Raw genomic sequence first — 24,720 nt, 5'->3', positions numbered from 1 at the left:
ATAATTCTGATGTATCTCACCTTGTACATGATCATATAGTATTAGTTAGAGTACAATGACACAATTTAATCATTTCAGGCCAAGCCACACCCCTTTGCCCTTTAAGCTGTCAACTTGGACAGGCTGTGTCCCAATAGACTTTAATGTAAATTTCATTTCAATCTGTGTTATGGCTATGTTGTTGACCATGTGGAGGATGAAGTGACTTCGGAGACTGTTAAAAATTGCCAATTTGTGATAATACATTTCTGGTAAATTCATTTGTGACTGATATGAGATCATTATGTTCACACCACAAAACAATAAACATAGAAGTACATCGGAATCAACTGCATCTTTATTACAAGTTTCTGTGCATCATTGTATGGTGAAATGACTTCCAGTAAGTATTTCCATTCACTTCTTTTTACTCCCATGCAAATTTATATTGGACATCTTTCATTTTGTCTTTGTAAACAGCATCAAAGTACTCTGCTTCTGCCACTGTTAGTTGGTTTTTCCAGTCTCCAACAATCCCTGAAATGTAACGTGCAAAACAAGGAATCAGATTACATTTGGAAGAAAGATTAATGAAACAGTGTTTTTTTTTATATTTATGGTTCTGTTCAATAGAGATACAGTATGTAATCTGCTATACTGTATACAATGTGTGAGCAGTAGTATTGTATAAGTAGACATCTCCCTGTACATATTAGACTGTACAGATTGCATCCAATAACAGTGGAATTTAACATTTACCTTACATGTATTATTTATTGGAACTCACCTTTCCTTAGAAAATCAAACTTTGTCTGGTCCATCTGTTCACGAGGAACAGATTTGTAGTTTGACATGTTGTTCTTCTTCATGTTCTTGAACAAACATCGGTCTGCTATCTTCTCTATCACCTCAGTGTCCAGAGATTTCTGCAAGAACTGAGCGATTCTGGCCACAGAGTCCTTCAGGTCCTGCCCCACAGAGAACACACATCATCTCATACTCCTGCAACGATTCTCACTGTATGACTTTGTCATTTCTGTTTGTCCTGTACTTTGGTTTATGACCAAATACATGTATAACAAATGAGTTTTCCATCAACCTCAGCTGTACTTTGTGTTTAGTTTTGAAGAGTACTGTGTAATATTTCACCATTATCATTTCTTCGTAGGAGATGTACATGATGTGCTCTTTATCTTCAGCATTCAGCCAGCTCTTCACATGATCAAACCATGAGCCGTACACAACTAGAGGAAAAAGATCAGAAACACTCCATTATCATGAGCAAAATATAACTTCCAGTATTCAGGTCTCTGAACAGCAATGCACATTTTAAATCTTATCATTATCGTATTGCCAATTATAAAATATTGTATCAAAATAAAATTAAGATCAACCTTTCCCATCAAGGAACTTGTGGAGGAAGTCGCTCTGTGAGCCTGGGTTGACCCAGTGGGAGGCCATCTCAGAATAATAAAACAGCGATGTAAAAGCATCTTTGGGGTTTCTCATCACATTGATGACCTGAAATGATGTTATGACACATTCATCATTTACTTGACATGACATCAAAGGAAAAATGTACCAATCAAAAGAATAATGATAGGGGGCCCTAGTGAGCAGCTCATGGAGTAGACGTGCGTTCTGATGCTCCTCTGTGCTAAACTCTAAACCTAATATATTGACGGTCTCACACCTAATTTTGCCTCCCTCCGGAATATCCTTGACATAAGAGTGACTCGACCGGTTAAGTTTATGCAACAAAATGCAGAGGAAGTCGCTTAAAATGCCTCGATCATTTTCAGCATCTGCTAATGCTAACAGTGCCAGCCGCGACCCGCCCCACCATATGGAGGATATGGAGGACCTGGCGCTAATCTGGGAGAAAGTCTGTCAGTGTCTCCCATAAAGGTGCACAGAGGGACAGGTGCCCCGGGTGTGCACAGCCACCTCTCTGCAGAGAAAGAAATCTGGCACATCTGTTGTTGGCACCGGGGCTGCTGGTAACATCCAAACTGTCAAGACCAAGCTGGTGAGTGTTTTTGCTTCCAAGTTCTCACCTGATCTGTATGTGGAAGCTCTCTCTGACTATCTTAGAGAAAAACTTGGCTGTGTGGTTTCCTGTAACCGGATCGGTAATGACAACGGCAGATATAGTTCGTTTAAAGTTTCTGCCAAGTGTAATGAGGTTGGAGAAATGTACAATCTGGAACTCTGGCCAGACGGGGCATTTGTCCGGCGCTATTATGAGCCCCGCTGGGCTGGTGCTATCAGGGCTAACGCTGTCATCGCTGCTGAGGTGAGAAGCGTGTCAGCTGGTGCAGGGAGCACCAACTAGATTCCCCATATGACTAGACCACTTAGGGTTTTTCCTACAACTGTCGAGGTCTGCATCTGGGCCAGGGCACAGGACACAGGGCTCGCCGCTTGGTTGTTGACAATCTCCTGGAAAACTATGACATACTGTGCTTGCAAGAAACGTTTTTGGCTGAGCAAGACTTGGCATATTAAACACTCTCAATGTCAGTTTTCATGGTGCTGGTGAATCTACAACTGATCTCAGCTCAGGAATAATCGGGTAGGATACCTGGGGGTGTGGCCATCCTGTGGAACAAGAGGCTTGATTTATTTATTAATGTAGTTAGGCTTAATGTAGACTGGTGTATTGGTGTACAGTTCAGTCACAATGGCAGGGAATTTATTATCCTTAATGTGTATACACCATATGAGTGTACTCAGAATGAAGATGAATATCTACGTGACCATGTGCTCCAACATGGCCCCTGCAGCTCTCACACACTAAACACCAAACAAAGGATATTCAAACAGCTTGTGTTTGTGTGGTGTCCCTGAGGGTGCACACTCAGGGTTACCAAACTCAACAGTATTTAACACCTAGCTTGAAATATCACCTTTGTTTAACAGTCATTTCTCCACACAACAGCCACACCATTACCTGGATTACTTCCTGGATTTCTAAAGGGCCGTGGGCTGGATTTGCACTGCTTAAATAGTGAACTGATTGTGAACTGATTGCACTGACTGGTTACACCTGCACTATGGAGGTGTGTAGATGGACCAAACCAAGTGACAAAGCAACTTTAAAAGACAATAATGGACATTAATGGCTAATGTTAAAATGGATCCCTGTGTTAAAAGCATACGAATTTTGTACAAACAATATTAAAAGTGTGAACAGAGGATGACCTCGACTACAGTTAAAAAAACACACAGATAGTGATATTAAAATGGATTGTGCTGGTGGGCGGGGTTATGGAGTATAAAAACAGCGTACCACCTTCCCAGTTCATTGAGTCCTGCTAAAAAGGTGCTGTGAGGAGCTCTTGACAGCTTTCTTTGAAGGTGAAGTTTGTTATTTGTATTTAAAACCATGGTTAAAATGTATTTTCTTTGTTTATTTACTAGTTTATTTGGATTCATTATTACACTGTTAATTTTCTCTTTTTCTGGTGTTTAATCCTTTTGTGTTGGTTTATTGTTGATTGCAGGCAATCCAGGATTTGTCCCCCGTTTTGTTGCTTTTGATGTTGGGAAAATCAATCACCCTGCACCTTGCCTCAGTGTGTGCTTGTCATCCTTTGTTGACCTATGTGATGAGTCTGGTTCTAGTGATGGTTACACTTCCCTCACCTAAGTCATAGGTGTGACAATCTAAATAGGCTTGCCTTTATTTATTCCTTTATTCAGAGCAGCACTACTTCCTGTTTCTATGTCATTGGGGATATGAATGCACACATTGCTGACAGAGGCTCATTGTTTGCTAATCACAGGATCCAGTTTTGTCAGGAAAACAATTTAATGCTGTCAAGTAAAGAGCTACTACCCCCAGATAGTTATGTAAGTGAGGCCTGGCATACTGCTTCATGGCTGGATCACTGTATCAACACAGCTGATGCACATGCATCTTTGGAGGGTATGAACATTCTGTGTGGGGCAGCAACCTCTGATCACATGCCTGTGGGTATGTTGATAAATGTTGAAGATATTCCTATGCCCTCTAGTGACAGTTATGATTTTAACACTACTGGACTGGTCTGCTCTGTCAAGGGAGGATATTGCTGCCTATTATGTTGATACAAATAAATTATTGAGTAATATTCATCTACACACAGATGAAATTAGGTGTAGTGATGTAAATTGTAATGACTGGAAGCACAGGGAGGAAATTTCCTCTTTATATACTCATGTTGTGAGAGCTCTGTATGAAAGCAGCAGACCGTTTTTTAACAGAAAAATAAGAGGGGTAATGTTAGGCCTGGCTGGAATAAGTATGCGGCCAGGTATCATGAGAAAGCAAAGCTAGCCTTTAAGTCATGGGTTTTGGCTGGTAGACCAAGACAAGGGCCTTTGTTTGAAAATACGAAACATGCTAATGCACTGCATAAATATGCTGTTCGATTTATCTGTAAAATTGAGCAAGCTATGAGGGCTGACTCTATGGCCGAGTAGGTAATAAGTAACAATACTACTGATTTTTGGAAGGAGGTAAAGGTCCTTAACAACTGTAGAATACCGTCCCCATGCACTGTAGATGGTATCTCAGGGGTTGACAATATTGCTGAGCTATGGAGACAGCACTACAGCACCTTATTCAATTGTCAAAAGTGATATATGTGCCTGATAATGTTGAGTGTGTATAAATAATCTAGCAGATAAAGCATGTGGTTTGGATCACATCACTGCTGAGCACATCAAATATGCCAGCATGAGGATAGCTCCTCTCCTTGCCATCTGCTTCAGTGCTTTTTTAATTCATGGATTCTTGTCGGATACAATGATATCTGTCTTTTTAGTTACAGTGATTAAGGACAAATCTGGTAAAGTTGGATGCTCTGATAATTACAGACCAATAGCCCTTGCCAGTATATTGTCTAAAGTTTTTGAAAGCATCCTGCTAGACAGAATTGTGGAGATTATTTCCTCTACTAATAACCAGTTTGGCTTCAAAGCTAAGCATGGCACAGACATGGCCATATATTCCTTAAAGGAAATTGTCAATGCATATATAGATAAGAATTCCTGTTTTGATGTGTTTTATTGATGTTTCAAAAGCTTTTGACCAGGTCAATCATTTTAAGTTATTTGTCAAAATGAGTCGCAGAGGGGTACCCAAATGTATTGTGAGAATTCTGTCTTACTGGTATGCCAACCAGTCAGTGCAGGTAAAATAGGGTCATTGCATCTGTGCCCCTTTTGGGGTCAGGAATGGAGTCAGACAAGGTGGAATTCTCTCGTCAATTCTTTTTAATTTGTATGCAGGCATGAAAATGGGTTAGGGGTGAAAAAGATGAGAAGGATACGAGACTTGGCACCTGCATAGAGTATTAGTGCATCTAATATTATGCACAATATAACTGTCTGCCCTTTTAGTCAACTTATTACTACAACAAAAAAATCCCACTTAATACTACTAAAAAATGTTTTCCTCTGGCTAAAATGTAATGCATAGTAGGCTATGCCTTCACATTGCACCTGTTATATTTCTGGTCTCATCCTCCTCCTCATCACGACTGGGGTTAGTCTGTCCCTCAGCTTCATTGTCCTTGGGACTGGGAGCACCACCTAACATTAATTGCATGCATCCACAGGAAAAAAAGCAAGCACATATTTTCTTTTAGTACAGGTTTAAATTATAATAAAATTTGTATGCAGGCATGAAAATGGGTCAGGGGTGAAAAAGATGAGAAGGATCCGAGACCTGGCACCTGCTAGGGGGTCCCGGGGTTATGCTCCTCGACTGTTTATTTTGATGGAAAAATGAGCTTCCAAATGCTCATATCTGATTTCTTTTAGATTTACTCTAGTGGTGGTCACATGCAGAATTACAAGATTGCACAAAGTATGAATGTATACAGTAACTAAGAGCAAATAAAGTATCTTTACATGTTCACATATGTTGTATAAGAGACGAGACCAGGGGCAGACTGGGACACAAATTCAGCCCGGGACATTCAGCCGCACCGTCCCACACACCGGCCCACACACCAACCCACACACCGACCCACACACCGACCCACACACCAACCCACACACCGGCCCACACACCGGCCCACACACCAACCCACACACCGGCCCACACACCAACCCCCACACCCGCCCACACACCGACCCACATGTTTCTACCTATAATCCTCTATATGCTTGTACACACTACACAAACGCTGTCCTCAGAATCAACTGCATAAGAAAATCGGCAGTTATTGTTTAATTCCAGACTATAAAATAAATGCAATAATGAATTGGCCACAAATGGCGATGTGCGTATTATCTAACTTAAAATAAGAGCATTTGACACTATCCTAATGCATCTAATATTATGCACAATATAACTGTCTGCCCTTTTAGTCAACTTATTACTACAACAAAAAAATCCCACTTAATACTACTAAAAATGTTTTCCTCTGGCTAAAATGTAATGCATAGTAGGCTATGCCTTCACATTGCACCTGTTATATTTCTGGTCTCATCCTCCTCCTCATCACGACTGGGGTTAGTATGTATGGCTTCAAAGCTAAGCATGGCACAGACATGGCCATATATTCCTTACAGGAAATTGTCAATACATACATAGATAAGAATTCCTGTTTTGATTTGTTTCATTGATGCTTCAAAAGCTTTTGACCGGGTCAATCATTTTAAGTTATTTGATTGTATTACCTTTCTCCTTCAGCAGCTCTCTCCACCTGGGAAAGTCTACCCCAATGCTGACCCTTGTTTTTTTAATTCGTCGGTCAAGCTGCCTTTTTGATTCCCTTTTGCACTTTCTTGGCGATGAGGATTCCGTCTCCCATGATGCTGCATAATACATGATCCTGCATTATGCTCAAAGAGTGGGACTTTGTTATGCCGCAGTAGTGCCGCTGGCCACTAACAGCTGTTAGCGGCGCAGTAATGCGAGGAGAGGGATGAGGTGTGTGAGGTTGAGCCACTTGTCAGTTGTCAAAGGACAAGACGTGATTGGTTTGTTTCAATTTACATCCGCCCCAACAGTCCTACGTTGTAAACACAGCCAGCATGGTGAGGAGAGGGTTTGTCAACTCGCGTTGCGTGTGTCTGTGTAGGAGCCTGAATGAATACTCCATGTAGTATTGGATGACATGGTTTCATCAGTGTTATCATAGCTTTTTGGTACACAGCGACTACAGTTGTTGCAATACGTGTTTGAAACAGTGAGGCGCTAGAGTGCGCTATCCGTTTGAATACAATATATGATTTCAACATTAGATGGGAGAAATTCCTACACACTGTGGCTTTAAGTTTTTTTATTCGAGTTTTTTCCACGCCACTTGTTTTACGGCTTTATCCATGTTTTCTGTTTAACGGTCAAACTAGCCTGGTCTGCCATGACTAATGACTGATGACTGCGGCTGAGCCAATCAGATTTCAAGAAGAACGAGAGGCACTTTTGTATTGAAGGAGGCCGATCTTATCTCCTCCTCCAAGCATGATGATAGGCAATACAGAACAAAAGAGGACAGATGTCTAATGTTTCCTACATTCAAATTGTCAGATAATAATTTGAAAGTAAATAGTAAAGTATCTTGGATATTTCATCACAGATCAGTTGAAGGATGACCAAGATATTTACAGGCAATGCTGTGCTTTATATATAAAGATTTTTCTTTCTACTCTCATGTTCAATAAGTCTTAAACTAGGATCACCTATTTCCTGATATCCTCTGAATGATCCTACGTCAACAATTGTACTTATCACAATATCTTAATATCTAATAATAGGCCGGTCTCTCTTAATTTAAACAATATCCTGTCTAAACAAAAATACAGCTGGCGCTTCAAGGTCGTGATCAAAGGACATATTATCTCATTTGAAACTTCTAAGAAGAGAGAACTTAACAGTTGCCTTAGGGATACTGAAAAGATGCTTCAAGTACTGGAAGAGGCATACAGATCCTCCCTCTTACCTCTTGTTACTTACAATAAGATCTTAGAATTAAAATACGAATATAACACCATTCTTAATAAATTTATCAGCAATGTTCTACTAAAACTTAAACAGAAGAATTTCAAACTTGGGGATAAACGAGAGAAACTGGTAGCAAGCCAACTCAGAGGTGAGCAGGCTAAGCAAGCTATTCATAAGATAAAATCCAAACCAGGTAAACTGGTCACTAACCCAAAGGGGATAAACCCTTGCTTCAGGAACTTCTATAAGGAACTGTATTCCAGTAGAGTAAATCCCACTGAAGCTGATTTTTCTACCTTTTTTTGCTAATCTAAATGTTCTTCAATTATACAGTGCATCACAAGATGGTATTGATGCTCCAATTTCTAAAACTGTCCTTTTGAATGCTATTCGAACCTTCCCCTCTGGAAAAGCAGCCGGCCCAGATGGCTTTGGCTGTGAATTCTACAAAGCACACAAGGCAAGGCATTGCACTATTTTGATATTGCTTTGGAACCACTTGGGATAGGTATCAGGGCTCACCCAGGTATTCACAGTGTGAAGTTTGGTAATGTTGAAAGCCTGCTTAATTTATACGCTGATGATTCAAAACCTTCCTATTTATCTACCCATGTTTTTTTTTAAATGACTGTATTCTGTCATCCCTTCATTTGTCTGGGCAAATAAACCCCCTCACATTTGTAAAGCCCACTGAAGAATGTAAACGGGGTGGTCTCGGCCTCCCTGTATTTAGACACTATTACTGGGCTCTCACTTTCTGGCCATGGGGCTCCCCTGGAGATGATTGATCTGCTGCTTCCCCACTCTGGTTAAAAATTGAATCCATGTCAGTTTCAGAAACTTCTCTCCAAGCATTGCTTATTTCCCAAAACACAGCCTACCTATAAATTATTTGACCATAACTTCATACTCACAAACTCTCTGAAGATACTGAATCAGATAAAAAAATTCCTTGGACTGCCAAACATCTCAGTAAACACCCCGATAGCACACAATCACGTGTTTAAACCAGGATTGATGGATGGGGTGTTTTTGGACTGGTGATAGAGGGGTTGCGTTGTATTGGAGATTTTTACATAGATAACAACTTTGCCTCTTTCCCTCAGCTCCAGACTAAATATCACCTTCCTCAATCACATTTTTACTGATACTTACAGGTCAGGCATTTCTTAAGGGACTATGTTTCTGGATTTCCACTGATACCACAGAACCATGACTTTTACGATATACTCTTCTCACAGCCAAATTCGAAACATTTGATCTCTCGCTTTGTCGCCGCTTTTGAAACACCAGCATGTAGCAGTCATGTCAAGGATGTGTGGGCAGAAGAATTGGATGTTCCGCTGTCAGATGAACTATGGGAGGAAGGCTTGGCCAGGGTACAGAACTGCTCTATTAACTCTAGATATCGATTAATTTGATTCAAGGTCTTAGGTTGCATTACTCCAAAACTGAAATCAGAGTCTGGTACTCCGCAATTTTTGGTGTGACACATTTAATTGGTTCTCTAAACAATTAAGAATAAATATTCAACCAAGCTGCAATCTGGCAATATTTGGCTCTTCAGACAGGACAACAGCCCTTCCTCCCCATTATAAGCAGGCTCTCAAAACAGGCATGGCTGCAGCCAAAACATTAATACTATTAAACTGGAAGTCTCCAACACCCTCTTGTTTTAAGAGGTGGCTCAATGAAATGGTTTCTATTGCTAGGATGGAACAGATTTGCTTTAGCAAACAAAATTCACAAAAGTATTATCAGAAGATGTAGAAGCTGTTTTTGGCTGATGAAACCTAAATGTCCATCTTGTGAGCCATGCTGCTATGTTGTATCTTTTTTTTCTCTCTGTTAAAATTCTGCCTCATCCTGATCTGACTGATATTCTGATATCCCTCCTCCCATGTTTGTTTGTTTGTTTGTTTGTTTGTTTGTTTGTTTTCTTTCTGTTTTCTGTTTCTTGCACCCCTGATGATACTGACGACTGGAAATTTTCAGACTGTATTTGGTTGCTCCATGGATCCTCTGTCCTTTTTGGTTTTTCATGCAACAATGTCAGGTGCTGTATGTCTATTGTGTGTGTATTCTTTGTGTTATGAAAGAGTTAAAATAAAATTATTAAAAATAATAATAATTATAATAATAATGATAATGATTTATCACATAAACTACATGGTGGATTTACCTTCGGCTTCACTTCAAAGAAAGATGGAGGCATCATGTTGTACTGGACATGCGTAGTAAACATTCGGGGAGATGGTTTCTCCTGAAGGTTAAGGCTGCTGTTCCGATAGTGCTCCAGCCAGGGAACACGGTCCCAGTTAGGAAGAGTCTCAACAGAAGCTGGATCTCCTCCACTCACGATCAGAGGGACAATCTCCTGCATCCAAGTCGTACCTGAAAGAAGAACAGCAGCAATGTTCTGAAAACTGTAGTTAGACACATATAATAAATAAATCTTTTCTTTTAGGAGTGGAGGGTGGCTGCAAGGTGAATGGAGAAGTGTGGGGGTTAGGGGGTTGGTGGGAGGGGGCCCATGTGTCTAATTTGTTCAGGTTCAGCCCGGCTTGTTCTGCATCATAACTAAAATCAGGTCTTCTCTGATCATGCCCAATGCAGAGGTCATAATTCATGCCTACATCCAGACTTGATTTTTTTATTGTCAGGTCTGGTGTGTGCTAGTGCTAAAAGTCTAATGTTGTGCCTCAAATCCAGTGTTGGGCAGTAACACATTATTAGTAACGCGTTTCAGTAATACCGTTAGTTTTGGCAGTAACTAATACTCTAACGCGTTCGTTTTTAAATTCAGTAACTCAGTTACCGTTACCAAATGATGCGTTACTCCGTTATTTTTGGCCAGGTTTTAAAACGGCACACAGCATTCAGTATTCCTTCACAAACTGAAGTTCCCTTTCACTAAAACATTTTAGCCCTAAACAATAAAAGATAGTCAAGTCAGATAGAGATATATGAACAATTCTTACCAGAGCATCTTAATGAAACACGTCTCTCACCCAGTGCTTAATTTGAGCTGGAATTTACTGGAATGCATAAAGGGATCTTTTCAGAAAAGGCCCTGGTGCGTTCCGGAACTAATTTGCATGGGTCTAGAACTTTGACTTGACAATAAAGGCAAGAGCCCACAGGCCACAGCTGCCTGTGTCTGTCTGATGCCAACCACTGAGAATCTGCACATTTTTGCTCTGAACAATGACTGAGGCAGAGTTATACACATTTTACAAAGGGATCTTTCTCCCTATGTATTTTCATACTTCGCAGAGCCTAAAATACTTTGAGGAGTTTTCGTTTCAGCCAGATGATATCATCATTGCATCATATCCCAAATCAGGTAAGCAGTCATTCTTACTTGTCTGATTGTCTGGCATCAAGTATATATCATGTCTTCTCAGACTAATGATAATAATAACCTTATATAGCCCCTTTCAAGGTTGCCTACAGAGGAAGAAAACAAAAATAAATAGATGTATAAACTAGCTTTGACTGTAGTATGACTGAAAACAGGAGTTGTTAAAAATAATGACTTGCTTTTGATACCAGGTAAAAATATGCTCAGAATCCCCTACATTAAAAGCAGCTATGTAATACAGGCTAATGTAAGGGAGTGTGGTGAGTCGTAATTTATTAGGTGAATACATCATCAATAAACTGCTTCTCTTTGATCCAAGATGGCATATGGTTGAGGTGGTGCGGGAGATCACGCTGCAAGCTGTTCTGTAAAATACCTCTAAATATAGGCTACCCCTATATGGGCTATATGTCTCACGCTGAAAATAACATCAACATTTTGCCACATTTAGCTTCAAACAATGTTTAAAAAAGTGTTGTGAATTTTATAACGACACCTTTTACCACATTTACAGCAATATTTGTTAACTTAGAAATACATTAAATAGTTAAATCTAAATATTAAATGTGGCACCTAAATGTTAAATGTTAAATCTAAATATTAAATCTAAATCTAAATGCTAAATCTAAATCTAGCCTAAATGTTAAATCTAAATGCTAAATATAAATATAAATATAAATATAAATATAAATGTTAAATCTAAATATTAAATCTAAATCTAAATGTTAAATCTAAGTGCTAAATATAAATATAAATATAAATGACAACTCAAAGTACACGTCAAATAAAATTTCTCCAAACATGTTTCTTGTTATTTTAGGTAGTTATTATCACGCTAATGTATGTTCAAGTGTTCATTTCCCCCGATAAGTTGGTTTTAATTCGTTATTTAGCCACCGGCTAGCTAGTTTGTGAACTAGACAACTTACGTTGCGCTACAGTCCGTGATCCAAAATCAGCGTTGAAACCAGGCAGCGTCCAAAACCGAGAGTAAGCCTATTAACAGATAGTCCAATGGCCGTAATCCAGAATCAGTGGTCAAAACATCAGAATATAGTCCAAAACCAAGCACAAAAACACACGGGTGAGCGAGCACTAACGCACACACACACACACACAGGAACCAGAAAAAAATGTAGCAGCTAATGTTATATAATGTAAGGGAGTGTGGTGAGTCGTAATTTATTAGGTGAATGCATCATCAATAAACTGCTTCTCTTTGATCCAAGATGGCATATGGTTGAGGTGGAGCGGGAGATCACGCTGCAAGCTGTTCTGTAAAATACCTCTAAATATAGGCTACCCCTAAATATGGTCTTTTAAAACCACATGTTTGAGGATAGTTTGAGGTGGCATGAACCTGCGCTCGGGAGCTGTTAAAGAATTAGAAATTAAAAGAAAAGCCAACGGAGGAAGCGAACGCCAAACACAATGGCAGAAGGTGAGGAGAGCAAGGGACTTTAAGACTAGACTCAAGACTTTCCTCTTTGATAAAGCTTATAGTTAGGGCTGGCTCAGGCTTGCCCTGTACCAGCCCCTAGTTAGGCTGACTTAGGCCTAGTCTGCCGGAGGACCCCCTATAATACACCGGGCACCTTCTCTCCTTCTCTCTCTCTCTCTCGTATTCTATTACTGCATCTTGCTAACTCGGCCATTCTGGATGTCACTAACTCGGCTTCTTCTCCGGAGCCTTTGTGCTCCACTGTCTCTCAGATTAACTCATATCGCAGCGGTGCCTGGACAGCGTGACGTGTGTGGTTGTGTTGCTGCCGTGGTCCTGCCAGATGCCTCCTGCTGCTGCTGCCATCATTAGTCGTTAGTCATACTTCTACTGTTATTATACACATATGACTATTGTCACACGTGTATACTGCCAGATATTAATACATACTTTCAACATATTGTACCACAGTAGCCAGAACTATAACTATAATATTATTACTTTCAATAATGTTGTTGTAACCTACTGTCATTACCTGCATCTCTCTCTCTGTCTCTCTCTCTGTCTCATTGTGTCATACGGGTTACTGTTAATTTATTATGCTGATCTGTTCTGTACGACATCTATTGCTCGTCTGTCTGTCCTGGAAGAGGGATCCCTCCTCAGTTGCTCTTCCTGAGGTTTCTACCGGTTTTTTTCCCCGTTAAAGGGTTTTTTTTGGGGAGTTTTTCCTTATCCGCTGCGAGGGTCATAAGGACAGAGGGATGTTGTATGCTGTAAAGCCCTGTGAGGCAAATTGTGATTTGTGATATTGGGCTTTATAAATAAAATTGATTGATTGATTGACTTTAAGAGCGGAATTCCTACGCCGTGACGATGAAACAAGAGAAGATATTTCAAAGTTACGATCCGAAGTGAGAGGATTGCAAGCAGAGATAAACGGCACAAAAGAGGAAGTTTCGGCTGCGCAACAAAGAATAGGTGAAGTAGATGACAAAGAGTTAGCCTAATTATTGCCAAAGCGCTGATTCACGTGTTGCAGCAACACAAAACAATGTCTTAAAAACTGGAATATTTGGAAAATAAATCAAGGCAGAACAATATCAGGATTTATCAGGTGGACGAGGGGGCGGAGGAGGAGGACATGGCGAGTTTCCTAAAGGGATTTATATCAGAGAAACTGGAGATACCAGATGGGGAAATTATTGTTGTTGCCGCACACCGATCACTCCAGAAGAAATCTACACAAAGTGGAGCGACACCGCGTTCCATAGTTGTGCGATTCCTAACCTGGCAAACTCGTCAAAAAGTTCTCCGTGCTGCAAGGTGACAGATGGATTTACTTTGACCAAGACTATTCGTTTAAACTGCAAAAGGAGAGAAACCAATATGTTCAACTACAAAAGGAGCTCCGTGAGAAAGGAGTGAAATCGCATCTGATCTACCAAGCAAAGCTGAAAGTGTTTGGTAACGGTGGATCACTGGTGTACGATTCAGTGAGGGAGGCAGCTGCAGCGCCCAAGGCTATGGCGGGTGGATAGTGCCATGGTAATCCCACTGCAGGAGACTCTCGTGTGACATCAACGTCTGAACTGGCTGACTTACTCCATCGCCAGTGCAAGTCGTCGTTGATAAGTATGTCGCCACACCTACGCCGTCGCCAGTGATTTTATTTTTTGTTATGCGACATAGAACATGACAATCAAACTGTTTCTAAAATTTAGTTAATTGTTCTTTGACACTCAAAAACAAGAACACTTTGTGTTTCAATTTTATTTTTTGTATTTCAAAACGAAAATAGAATAAACCAATGATTTTTGATTTTTAATTCCCATTCATCAAAAGAAAATCCAATGACCAAAAGATACACTGACCCCGGTTGCCCCCCGTCATGAGGCCATGCAAGTCTAATTACACAGTGCCAGTAGAGTGAAACTGCGAGTGTTTGTTGGTGCGTGAGGGAAAAAGCAGTGCGCGTGGGAATTTATTTATGAAAAACCGTCTAAACTATTAATTTTTTTTCAAATTCTAGAGCTAACACATGGAAACGAGCGCTGACTGGTTTGGGAGAAGAGAGGGAAAGACCAATACTTGATTTAAAAACAAATCAGACAAGAAAAAAAGTTGGAGGTTCTTTGTGTTTGCCTCTCGCCATGAGAAGTGCCTCAACTGAATACATACAGTCAGGTCCATAATTATTTGGACAATGATACAGTTGTCGTCATTTTGGCTCTGTACACCACCACAATGGGTTTTAAATGAAACAATGAATACCTGCTTAAAGTGCAGACTCTCAGCTTTCATTTAAGGCTTTTTTCAAAAATGTAGTATGAACCGTGCAGGAATTACAACCATTTCTTCACACAGTCCCCCGACTTTAAGGGCTCATAAGTATTTGGACAAACTAACATAATCATCAATTAAACAGTCAGTTTTAATACTTGGTTGCAAATCCTTTACAGTCAATGACTGCCTGAAGTGTTGGACACATAGGCATCATCAGATGCTGGGTTTCTTCCCTGGTGATGCTCTGCCAGCCCTTTACTGTAGCCGTCTGCACTTCCTGCTTGTGTTTTGGGTGTTTTGCCCTCAGTTTTGGCTTCAGCAAGAGAAACGCATGCTCAATTGGATTCAGGTCAAATGATATGACTTGGCCATTGCAGAACATTCCACTTCTTTGCTTTAAAAATGTCTTTGGTTGCTTTTGCAATATGCTTCAGGTCATTGTCCATCTGCACTGTGAAGCATCATCCAATGAGTTTTGAAGCATTTAATTGAATCTGAGCAGATAATGGTGCCCCAAACACTTCAGCTTTCATCCTGCTGCTCTTGTAAGCAAGACAAGACTTCACTAGAATAAATACAGAGGGTTTATCACAAGATGCAAACCATTGGTTAGCCTTAAAAATGGAAGGCCAGATTAGAGTTTGTCAAAAACCATCTAAAAAGCCTGTACAGTTGTGGAACAGCATACTATGGACAGATAAAACAAAGATCAACCACCAGAATGATGGGAAGACAAGAGAAGGAAGAAGGGAAGGAACTGCTCATGATCCAAAGCACACCACCTCATCAGTGAAGCATGGTGGAGGTACTGTTATGTCATGGCCATGTATGGCTGCCAGTGGAACTGGTTCTCTTGTATTTATTGATGATGTGACTGCTGAGAAGAGCATCAGGATGAATTCTGAAGTGTTTGGGGCACCATTACCTGCTCAGATTCAACCAAATGCTTCAAAACTCATTGGACGATGCTTCACAGTGCAGATGGACATTGACCTGAAGCATACTGCAAAAGCAACCAAAGACATTTTTAAGGCAAAGAAGTGGAATGTTCTGCAATGGCCAAGTCATATCATCTGACCTGAATCCAACTGAGCATGCGTTTCTCTTGCTGAAGCCAAAACTGGGGGCAAAACACCCAAAACACAAGCAGGAAGTGCAGACGGCTGCAGTAAAGGGCTGGCAGAGCATCACCAGGGAAGAAACCCAGCATCTGATGATGCCTATGTGTCCAACACTTCAGGCAGTTATTGACTGTAAAGGATTTGCAACCAAGTATTAAAACTGACTGTTTAATTGATGATTATGTTAGTTTGTCCAAATACTTATGAGCCCTTAAAGTCGGGGGACTGTGTGAAGAAATGGTTGTAATTCCTACACGGTTCATACTACATTTTTGAAAAAAGCCTTAAATGAAAGCTGAGAGTCTACACTTTAAGCAGGTATTCATTGTTTCATTAAAAACCCATTGTGGTGGTGTACAGAGCCAGAATGATGACAACTGTATCATTGTCCAAATAATTATGGACCTGACTGTACATCATGGTCAAAAGAATAATATAACAATACAGGACACTTTTGAGGCCCTAAACTGTGGAGCCTGTGGCTTAATAATTTAATCTAACTTTATTAACCCCAGTCAGTCGAACCAGTTGTGATCGATAACAACAAGAGCCTTTATTTGACCTTGATAGAAGAGATATGTGACAAGGTAATCTATATTCTCTTGCTCCTCTGATCCTGTCAAGTGTGTTTTGTTTTCTCATGGTAACAAGATAAATCTTATTTCAAGAGGATGAGCTTTGTTATCCTGAGAGAGCAACATTCACACATTTTATGTAAGCCTTGATTTTAGGTAATATCAATCTGGCATATAAAGGGTTAAAACCCTGAATATGATGATGGAGATGATTTTATGATCAAGACTGAATGTGAAAAAAATATATATATATTTTTTATTCATATTTATGAATATACACAAAAATATATATGAAGGCATAAAAGGGGATGCACTTTGTTTTAATTCAAACTTTATCTAGTTAAAGTAATTGTGTGAAAATATGTTCATGTTTTAGGGTCAAACTTCTTCAGAAAGGCAAAATACTGAAAGGGTTAACAGAGTTTTAGAGAGGTGCTGGAGAAACAGAAGCAGAGCTGGGGCCTCTGCTAATTAACGACCCATCAACTCAGCAGCCAATCAGTGTGAGTGAGTGTGGCTGCATGTTCCCAAGGTGCAGACCTCCAGCGTGAGGCTGCTTCCGGTGCAGGCTCCACTCTCAGGCTGCCTCCAGTGTCAGGCCGCTCGGGACAGGAAGTGCACGCAAGAAACTTCAAAATAAAATCATGTAGACATTTTTGGAGGAAACGGCTTTGTCGTTGATTTATATTTAATTAAACAACAATGTAACGCGAGTCTGTCAGCAACTTTATTGCATTACATTAACTGTCAAAATGGGGTATAGGCCTAAACTCTGTCCATATTTAAGTTCATAGGAAAATATTTAACTTGTTGATTGGACAGTTGGAGCCTCTCTTCCAGTCTTTGTCAAAAAACAAAACAAAACACCTCTCATATTTACCATTGAATAGTTTAACAGTAGGCCGAATGTACCTAAATAAGATATTTTTGAACAATTGAACACAAGAAAGCTGATGCACCTGCTCAAAGGCTTATACATAGCTTATGTAAACTTTACAGTAGGCTAATCTCAGCACACGTAGAGGGCAAGAGTAGTTATTTGAAACCATCAACCAACATATTAACATAATTAATCTAAGATTGTTTTTATTGCCTTAGCATTTCATTGTAGTCTATAACATTTATTAAATAGGTCTACATTATTTTGTCTATTGCATGTTTCCACCTGATTCTTTTATATGATATACTTATTAATGGTACACAAATAAAATAAAATAAAATAAAATATACCGGACTGAAAAAAAAAAAAAGAAACACAGCAGGACTCGAACCCGTGCTGCTCCAGTAAAAATTGCAATGGGTATTTGTTGCAGAACTCCTACCAAGTGAGCTATTGAAGTAACTTGCAATTTTGCAGTTTGTAAAAAGGACCATACAGTAGTAAGCTGCACAAAGCACCATCAGCGTATAGACAAGTCTTTATGTGTTTAACGGTCCCGTGAAAAACGATTCATAACCGGACCCAGACAGGACGTGAAAAATGTCGGCCAAAAGAGAACTCTTGGTCACCCTAAGTTAAAACTGGATTTTAAAATGCACCAACCTACCTGTGTTCTTCATGGTATAATGAAAATAAAGTATTAGGTGGGTATCAGGTGTTGATTAAATAGGAAATGAAAACACACAAAATAACAAAATTTAATTCTGTTGCCTTTTATTCAACAATTGTCCTCCACCTTTGGTCGACACAGCCAGGTGTCTGGTTTGTGAGCAGGAAGATAACTCCTTACTAATTTATCCTTGATGGTGGGGGCCCTTCTAAAACTGATACCCGGCGGTTCAAGGAATACCTCTTGTAAAGAAGGGTCACTCTCAATGATATCCCAGTTTTTCTTTATAATGTGTTTGATCTGGACAGCTTCTTTGCTGTAGCGAGTGACAAAATAGGGTTACTGTTCCTGTTTAGGTTTAGGGCTGAGCAAATCCCTCCTCTCCAGTGATAAAGCTCTATTATGAGCCTGAGTAAGAAGCTCAGATTTATACCCTCTCTGTCTAAAACGCTGCTGCATGTCCATGGACTGATTTAAAAAATCCTGATCAGAATCATATATAGGTCTTAATCTTTGCATTTGTCCATAAGGGATATTCTTAATGAGCAACGGGGGGTGAAAACTGTCTGCATGCAATACAGTGTTGCGGTCAGTTTTCTTTCTAAAAATGGAGGTGTGCAAGTACCCTTGGTCATCTTAAATAAAATACTTATATATATATTAAGTATTAAGTATTTTTGCATTGTGGTATTGATACTTTTGATCTAAGTAGCCTACTTCTTCCAACACTCAACACTGTAACTACAACAATCATTGAACAATGGCACCATCTAGTGGATAAGATCCGCAATAGAAGTTCCCACAGAAACATTGTTAAATTTGGACATGGACTTGTAAATTTTGCAATTTTGAAAGCAGGGCACAGCTTAGACACACTGTCGAAACCGGTTTGTGTGAGTAGCCTGTACCAGTGAGGCATTAAAGCTATCAGAAGGAGTGTTGCTGGCTTCTTTTTCTTTTTACACAGCTTAGGCCTAGTCTATTCAGCGCAATTTCAATGCTGCAACTGCTCAAAAGAAAAACAAAAAGTGAATCCAAAGGATGAGCATAGTACAGGCTATGCACTGTACTCTGTAGTTCCCAATATACACGAAAATAAAGACATGTTAACATATAAAACATGTAAGCTATTGAAAGACTTGAATTCACTCAATTAAGTTGGGGAAAGTCACACTGACGACGGCGTACAAGGGGATCGACGTACTTTTTTCTTCTTCCAACTTTATTGAAAGTTCGAACAACAACAAACAATTCAGTCATTCCAGCTCACGTTTCCGTACAATAGAGTTACACATATATGACAGCATAACAAGAGTTAAACAAAAGAGAGAACAATCGAATTAACAATAAAAAATAAATAAATTTCTTGGTGACAGACCTCGTAATCCCATGAGAATTGTAATTATAATTGTTGTGACAGATTATTGGTTGAAAATTTCTGAGTGTATAGGCCTTATTTGTAATTAACTTCAGACAAGGGGACGTACTTTGGTGACAACGTGTTTTGGTGATGACGTACTTAGTGACGACGTGTGTTTCAGACGTACATAGTAGGCGTATATTTTTGTTAGTAATTTTAACATACGCCGTCGTCACGTCGCCGTCGATACATGTTCTTTCAATGCACTCGCCGTGAGGTCGCTGCCGGTCTCTCATCTGCTGTCCCATTCACTCCCATTCAAAAATCCACACGGTCAGGCGGTGATGGAAGGGGAGGTTGCTCCTTCTCCTTCTCCTGGTAATCCTTGCATTGGCACTATCCACCCGCCATACACCCACTGCGCTGTCCGCGATGTGTGACCTGTTCGGGGAGACATACAGGGAGAGTGTTGCACCTGCTGCCTCCCTGCCTACACTTTTTGAAGAAGAGATGAAACCTTACCAGAATGAGACACCACTACGAGCCGACCAGGATCCACTCTTGAGGTGGAAAACTACGCACTGAAGTATCCAAACATTGCTCAGATAGAGGCAGAATTTGATCATACCTGGCACTTCCGTGAGGTCAGAACGGGTGTTTTCATCCGAGTGTCACGTTCATATTGCGTCAGCAATAAGCATCTTATTTTTTGTGTGTGGGGGGGGGGGGGGGTGTAAAAAAAAAAAAATAATAATAATACTAATACTAATACTAATAGCCTACTACTACTACTACTACTACTAATAAATTCTAATATTATTCGAACTCTACAAAATTAATTCGAAAATATTCGAACTCAATTTCATGGTGCTTTTGACAGTCCTATCATACGCTCATGACGGCAGGAGGGGACGGCGGTGCGTGAATACATTTACCCCTCCCACTTGTGGTAGTTTTACTGATATTTCTTATCCTGTGCGAATCGGCCATTAATATTACTGACGTCCTGTGGTAAAGTGACATTACCCCACGTGCCCATGTAAAACTAATCCCGCCCGAATAGTGCTTAAGGCAATGATTATCGAGGACGATCATGCTCTTGGACACTTCACGGGGCGGGAGGCAAAGAGATTATGAAATCCTTTAAAGGGGAACTAACGTTTTTTTTTCAACCTGGGTCCTATTTTCCGATCTACTTTTGTCTAAATGAGTGATAAGATGTTCAGTATTTGACATTTCTCCAGTACGAAGCTAGGGCTGACCTGCCTGCAGCCCGTGACCACGCGCTATACTAAATAATAGGGCACTCAGACAGCGTCAAACAACATCAAAATATGTCCACTAAGTGCTTTTTTTCACACAGAAAGGCTCGTATTGTTAGTGTAATTATCCGACAACATAACGGAAAGGAGAAATGAACGTCTGTGTTTACCTTTAGCTGGAATCAGACATATTTGTTGTGGAAACTCAAAACACTTCCTTTGCCTGCTCCCTCTCTCTCCTCGTCCGCTCTTCAGTTTCAATGAGCTCTGCCTCCATGTACATCTGTGTACTCTGTGTTCAAATAAATACGGGCGGTCATCAAATTCAAGTTTTCACATCTAAAAACTACGGTACATACAGTATTGGCTGATGCCACGTAGCCTATCACTACTGTGGGATAAGTTCAAAGTCCAATGGCAAGAGGAGTCCATGAGTGTCCATGCGCCGTCCAATAACGGCACACGCTGGTCAATAACGGTGCGCACTGGCCACCTGGCACTCAATATGCTGCTGTAGTGATTTGTTTTCCAGACATGAGTATCTTTGAGCAGTGAAAGTTATAATTTATTTCTTTTTACTTGTCGTTATATTCAGTGACGTGATATCCATTGTTGTCCCGAGGAGGCTTTTGTTGTGGACAGACACGGTGGGCGACAGACTCGACATCATCATGTAGCTCTTCAAATGTTTTCTTTAGCTCATTTTCCATATTTGTATCCAAGTACCGTAGTTGTAAAACATTTAGCTGCCTGACAGCAAGTGACTCCACTGTAGAAGACGGTTCCATGTTTCCTATACCGTAGTTTTGTTAAGTTGTAGTCTAAAGGCCCGAACATACTCGGGCGGAACATATGCGGAACGGACTCCGCGGAGGTCCGCGTGGACTCAAAGCGGACGTCCGCAAGCCCTGTGCGCGCAAAGCTCAGATTTTACGACCCCGCGGACTCCGCTCCGCGCACCAGTGACTGCTCGGCATGTATTTTTCACATCGTGGGGATTTTTCACGGACATTTTTACAGGAAACTACAACGTGGAAGTGCGCTCGACTATGAAAGCCCGAATGACTGCGGACATTCCTCGCGGAGTCCGTTCCGCATACGTTCCGCCCGAGTATGTTCGGGCCTTAACAGTCCCTTGGTTAAACTCCATCCGCTGTCGCTTAGGCGATATACTGTAGCTACGAGCCAATACAGTTAGGAAATGTTTTGGGCTGCAGGGCTGAGTTTCCCAAAACATGATCCTTCTTAGCAACACTGTCTTCTTTGTGGCTTAGAAAAACTACACTGCAAAAAAGAAAAGCACCTAGCGCCCTCTAGCGTCCCCACTCAGTCATCTACAGCCAAGACGTACTCAGAGTATCTGTCTGTACGATCACCATGTTGCACAACCATGTTTCTACAGTAGCCCAAAATGGACAAACCAAACACTGGCTCCAGATAAGGCCATTCACATTTTTGTGTTGACCTCTGTACTTACAAGCCCAACTGCAATGAGCAGTTTTGGTTTGTAATTTGGAACTGTTTTATTCAGTGTTTTTTACCAGCTTAAATCACTGGGTCTGTTTGTTTTGGAGAGGAAATGCCTCGGCTCCTACTAAAAACCCTCTGAACATCTAGATCTTTAGTTGTCGAAGAAAAAAGATGAGCACACTGACAGGTACTGGATGAGCCACCCCCATCGACATGTGAAACGATGTAGGAAATATACAGTTTTGTATTGCGAAACTGCTTTATTCAGTGAATTTACCAGTTTAAATCACTGGTTCAATTTGTTTTGGAAAGGAGGAGACCTCTGTGGATAATATGCCTCATGGTAAAAACCTCCTGAAAGTCTAAATCACAAAAAGGTGAGCACACGTTAAGTAATCTGACAAAAGGGGCGGGCATACAATAGCTTGTGTTGGGCGAGCTGCCCGTTTCTGAGATGCCAAACAGCGTCAGAGATACAGTGATTTGTAACATGAAACTGCTTTATTCTGCGTTTTTACCAGTTGTTTTTTTCTTGTTTGATTGGGAGTATGCTTCACTCATGCAATGAACCCTTCACAATATGGAATTAACACAGTACATCTTAAGTATCCAAATAGCACCTGTATGCGACCCAGCAGTGCCTCGACTTATTTGTCTTCAGGTTACAGTTGGGGTGACAGTTTGCACCTATCCTTGGACCAAGACGTTCATTGCATGAACGTCTTGGTCCAAGTGAATTTGACGGTTTCTGTTTGCTCCATTTTTACTGGTTTAGCGGCCATAAAAGCCACGCAATCCTTTTGTGAATTCGGCCCTTAGTGTCTAACGTGAAATTGTGCTAAGGTGAAATAAAGAGCATTTCCCAGTTCAGAATAAATCTCTTGCCTTATATTAGTCTCGCAATTGAGAAACCTAAGGTTGTATAATATAAAAAAAGGTTTTAAAATGTGTACTCAATGTTTTTATCATCATATGACATGGAATTAAATGCTCAAACAACAACAGAAAAGGTTATGTTAAACTGACATAAATGTCTCAAACAAGGGTCATGTGACAAATTTATTTTGTGTTTAAATTCCTGTATTGTACTAAACTAAAAATATTGAGCGCAAGCTGTCTCCAAAAAACTTTTGAGTTGAGTGAGCAAATCAGGGTTTATGGTGTGGAAGTAAAAAAAAAGGAGAACTTCAAGAAATCTAATTTCCGGGGCATTGGTAGAGCAGTGGGTTGTGCCGGCGCCCCATGTACGGAGGTGATGCCTCGCTGCAGGAGTCGCAGGTTCGACTCCGGCTTGCGATCATTTCTGCATGTCACCCCCCGCTCTCTCTTTCTCAAAAGGCCAAAGGCCCAAAAAAAAGGCCCAAAAAAGATTAACAATGCATTCACCTCATATATCATGACATGCCACTCTCCCCTACATTATATTAAATCAACTGCTTTAAACAGTTAATGTAGGGGATTCTGGCCCTGGTTTTACTAGGTATCGACACCAAGTTTTGTGGTAATGACCATTCCTAACTTACTTTTACAAGCTTCTGTTTTTATTTGCACAAGTTTCAGCAAATCTAATAGCACCATCCCACTAAGTCATACTACACTCAAAGCTAGTCTGAGAATAAGATTCAACAATAGTCTACATTTAGACTGAGAAAATGTGAGTACTTTTCAAATTTCTTCAAGATATAGAAAATAATAAATGTTGCATGATGATGCAAACACTAGTCAAGCAAGAACAACTGCTTACCTGACTTGGGATATGTTGCGATGATGATATCATCTGGCTGAAAAGAAAACTCCTCAAAGTATTTGAAGTTTTGAGTGTTCGCCTTTGAATGGAAATAGATCCCTTTGTAAACTGTGTATAAATCTGCCTCAGTCATGGCTCAGAGTTAAAATGAGTAGATGCCAGTAGTGTCAGCCAGGAATAGGCAGTGTTCTTATTACTCAACTGACCAAACCTGTATGACTGCTATGACTATTAATGTATGCATGTTTCTTCACTAAATACTCTATGGTTAACACAAGAGCTATCTTTTCTAGCAACAAACAGCTGTGTATTCAGCTGTATTGGGTGATACTACTAATAATACTCTCACAGATGCACAGTCAATATGTTTCAGAGGTGATTTCATGTCTGTTGAATTTCCAAGGTGTTAGTTAGTACAAACAAAAATGAGTAGATTCCCAGTAGTCAGTGTCACAAGCAGACGTGGACTGTGGACTAAGGGTTAAAGACTTATATCTCTTTCAATGTATGTGTTGTACCAAGTTACAACTGGCATCACTGGGTTATCCTTTTACTGGTCTAAATGATGATTGACCTGAAGCTCAGGTTTTCGGTGTTGGCCTGTAACTATCAGCTACGGTTAA

At 40.3% G+C, this 24,720-nt stretch overlaps 1 protein-coding gene across 3 annotated transcripts; it reads right to left on the bottom strand.

Moving 5' to 3' along the window:
- Positions 1 to 319: 319 nt before the first annotated feature.
- Positions 320 to 24,251, bottom strand: LOC144459446 (sulfotransferase 2B1-like). Of its 3 annotated transcripts, none has more exons than XM_078163538.1 (6): positions 24,095 to 24,251; positions 10,104 to 10,315; positions 1,374 to 1,500; positions 1,129 to 1,223; positions 767 to 947; positions 320 to 516 (listed from the first exon to the last, which is right to left on the bottom strand). In XM_078163538.1, exons 1-6 carry the CDS (start codon positions 24,228 to 24,230, stop codon positions 407 to 409), a joined length of 861 nt encoding a protein of 286 aa, XP_078019664.1. In that variant the 5' UTR covers positions 24,231 to 24,251; the 3' UTR covers positions 320 to 406. The 3 variants fall into 3 exon arrangements, with proteins under 3 accessions (XP_078019664.1, XP_078019665.1, XP_078019666.1); XM_078163539.1 differs by lacking the exon at positions 24,095 to 24,251 and adding an exon at positions 21,051 to 21,260; XM_078163540.1 differs by lacking the exon at positions 24,095 to 24,251 and adding an exon at positions 12,215 to 12,233.
- Between the last annotated feature and the right edge of the window lie 469 nt (positions 24,252 to 24,720).

Source organism: Epinephelus lanceolatus, chromosome 21 (assembly GCF_041903045.1).
Source record: "Epinephelus lanceolatus isolate andai-2023 chromosome 21, ASM4190304v1, whole genome shotgun sequence".
Classification (NCBI taxonomy): domain Eukaryota; kingdom Metazoa; phylum Chordata; class Actinopteri; order Perciformes; family Serranidae; genus Epinephelus; species Epinephelus lanceolatus.
Note: the sequence above shows the minus strand (reverse complement) of the source record. Positions and strands in the feature narration are given on the sequence as shown.

Bases quoted from the DNA above. Each gene is read 5' to 3' on its own strand.
- LOC144459446 (XM_078163538.1), bottom strand. From the start codon at position 24,230: ATGACTGAGGCAGATTTATACACAGTTTACAAAGGGATCTATTTCCAT. The intron at 10,316-24,094 runs GTAAGCAGTTGT...TTCTTCTTTCAG, and splicing joins CGCAACATATCCCAAGTCAG to GTACGACTTGGATGCAGGAG. The intron at 948-1,128 runs GTGAAATATTAC...TCTGTGGGGCAG, and splicing joins CCTACGAAGAAATGATAATG to GACCTGAAGGACTCTGTGGC.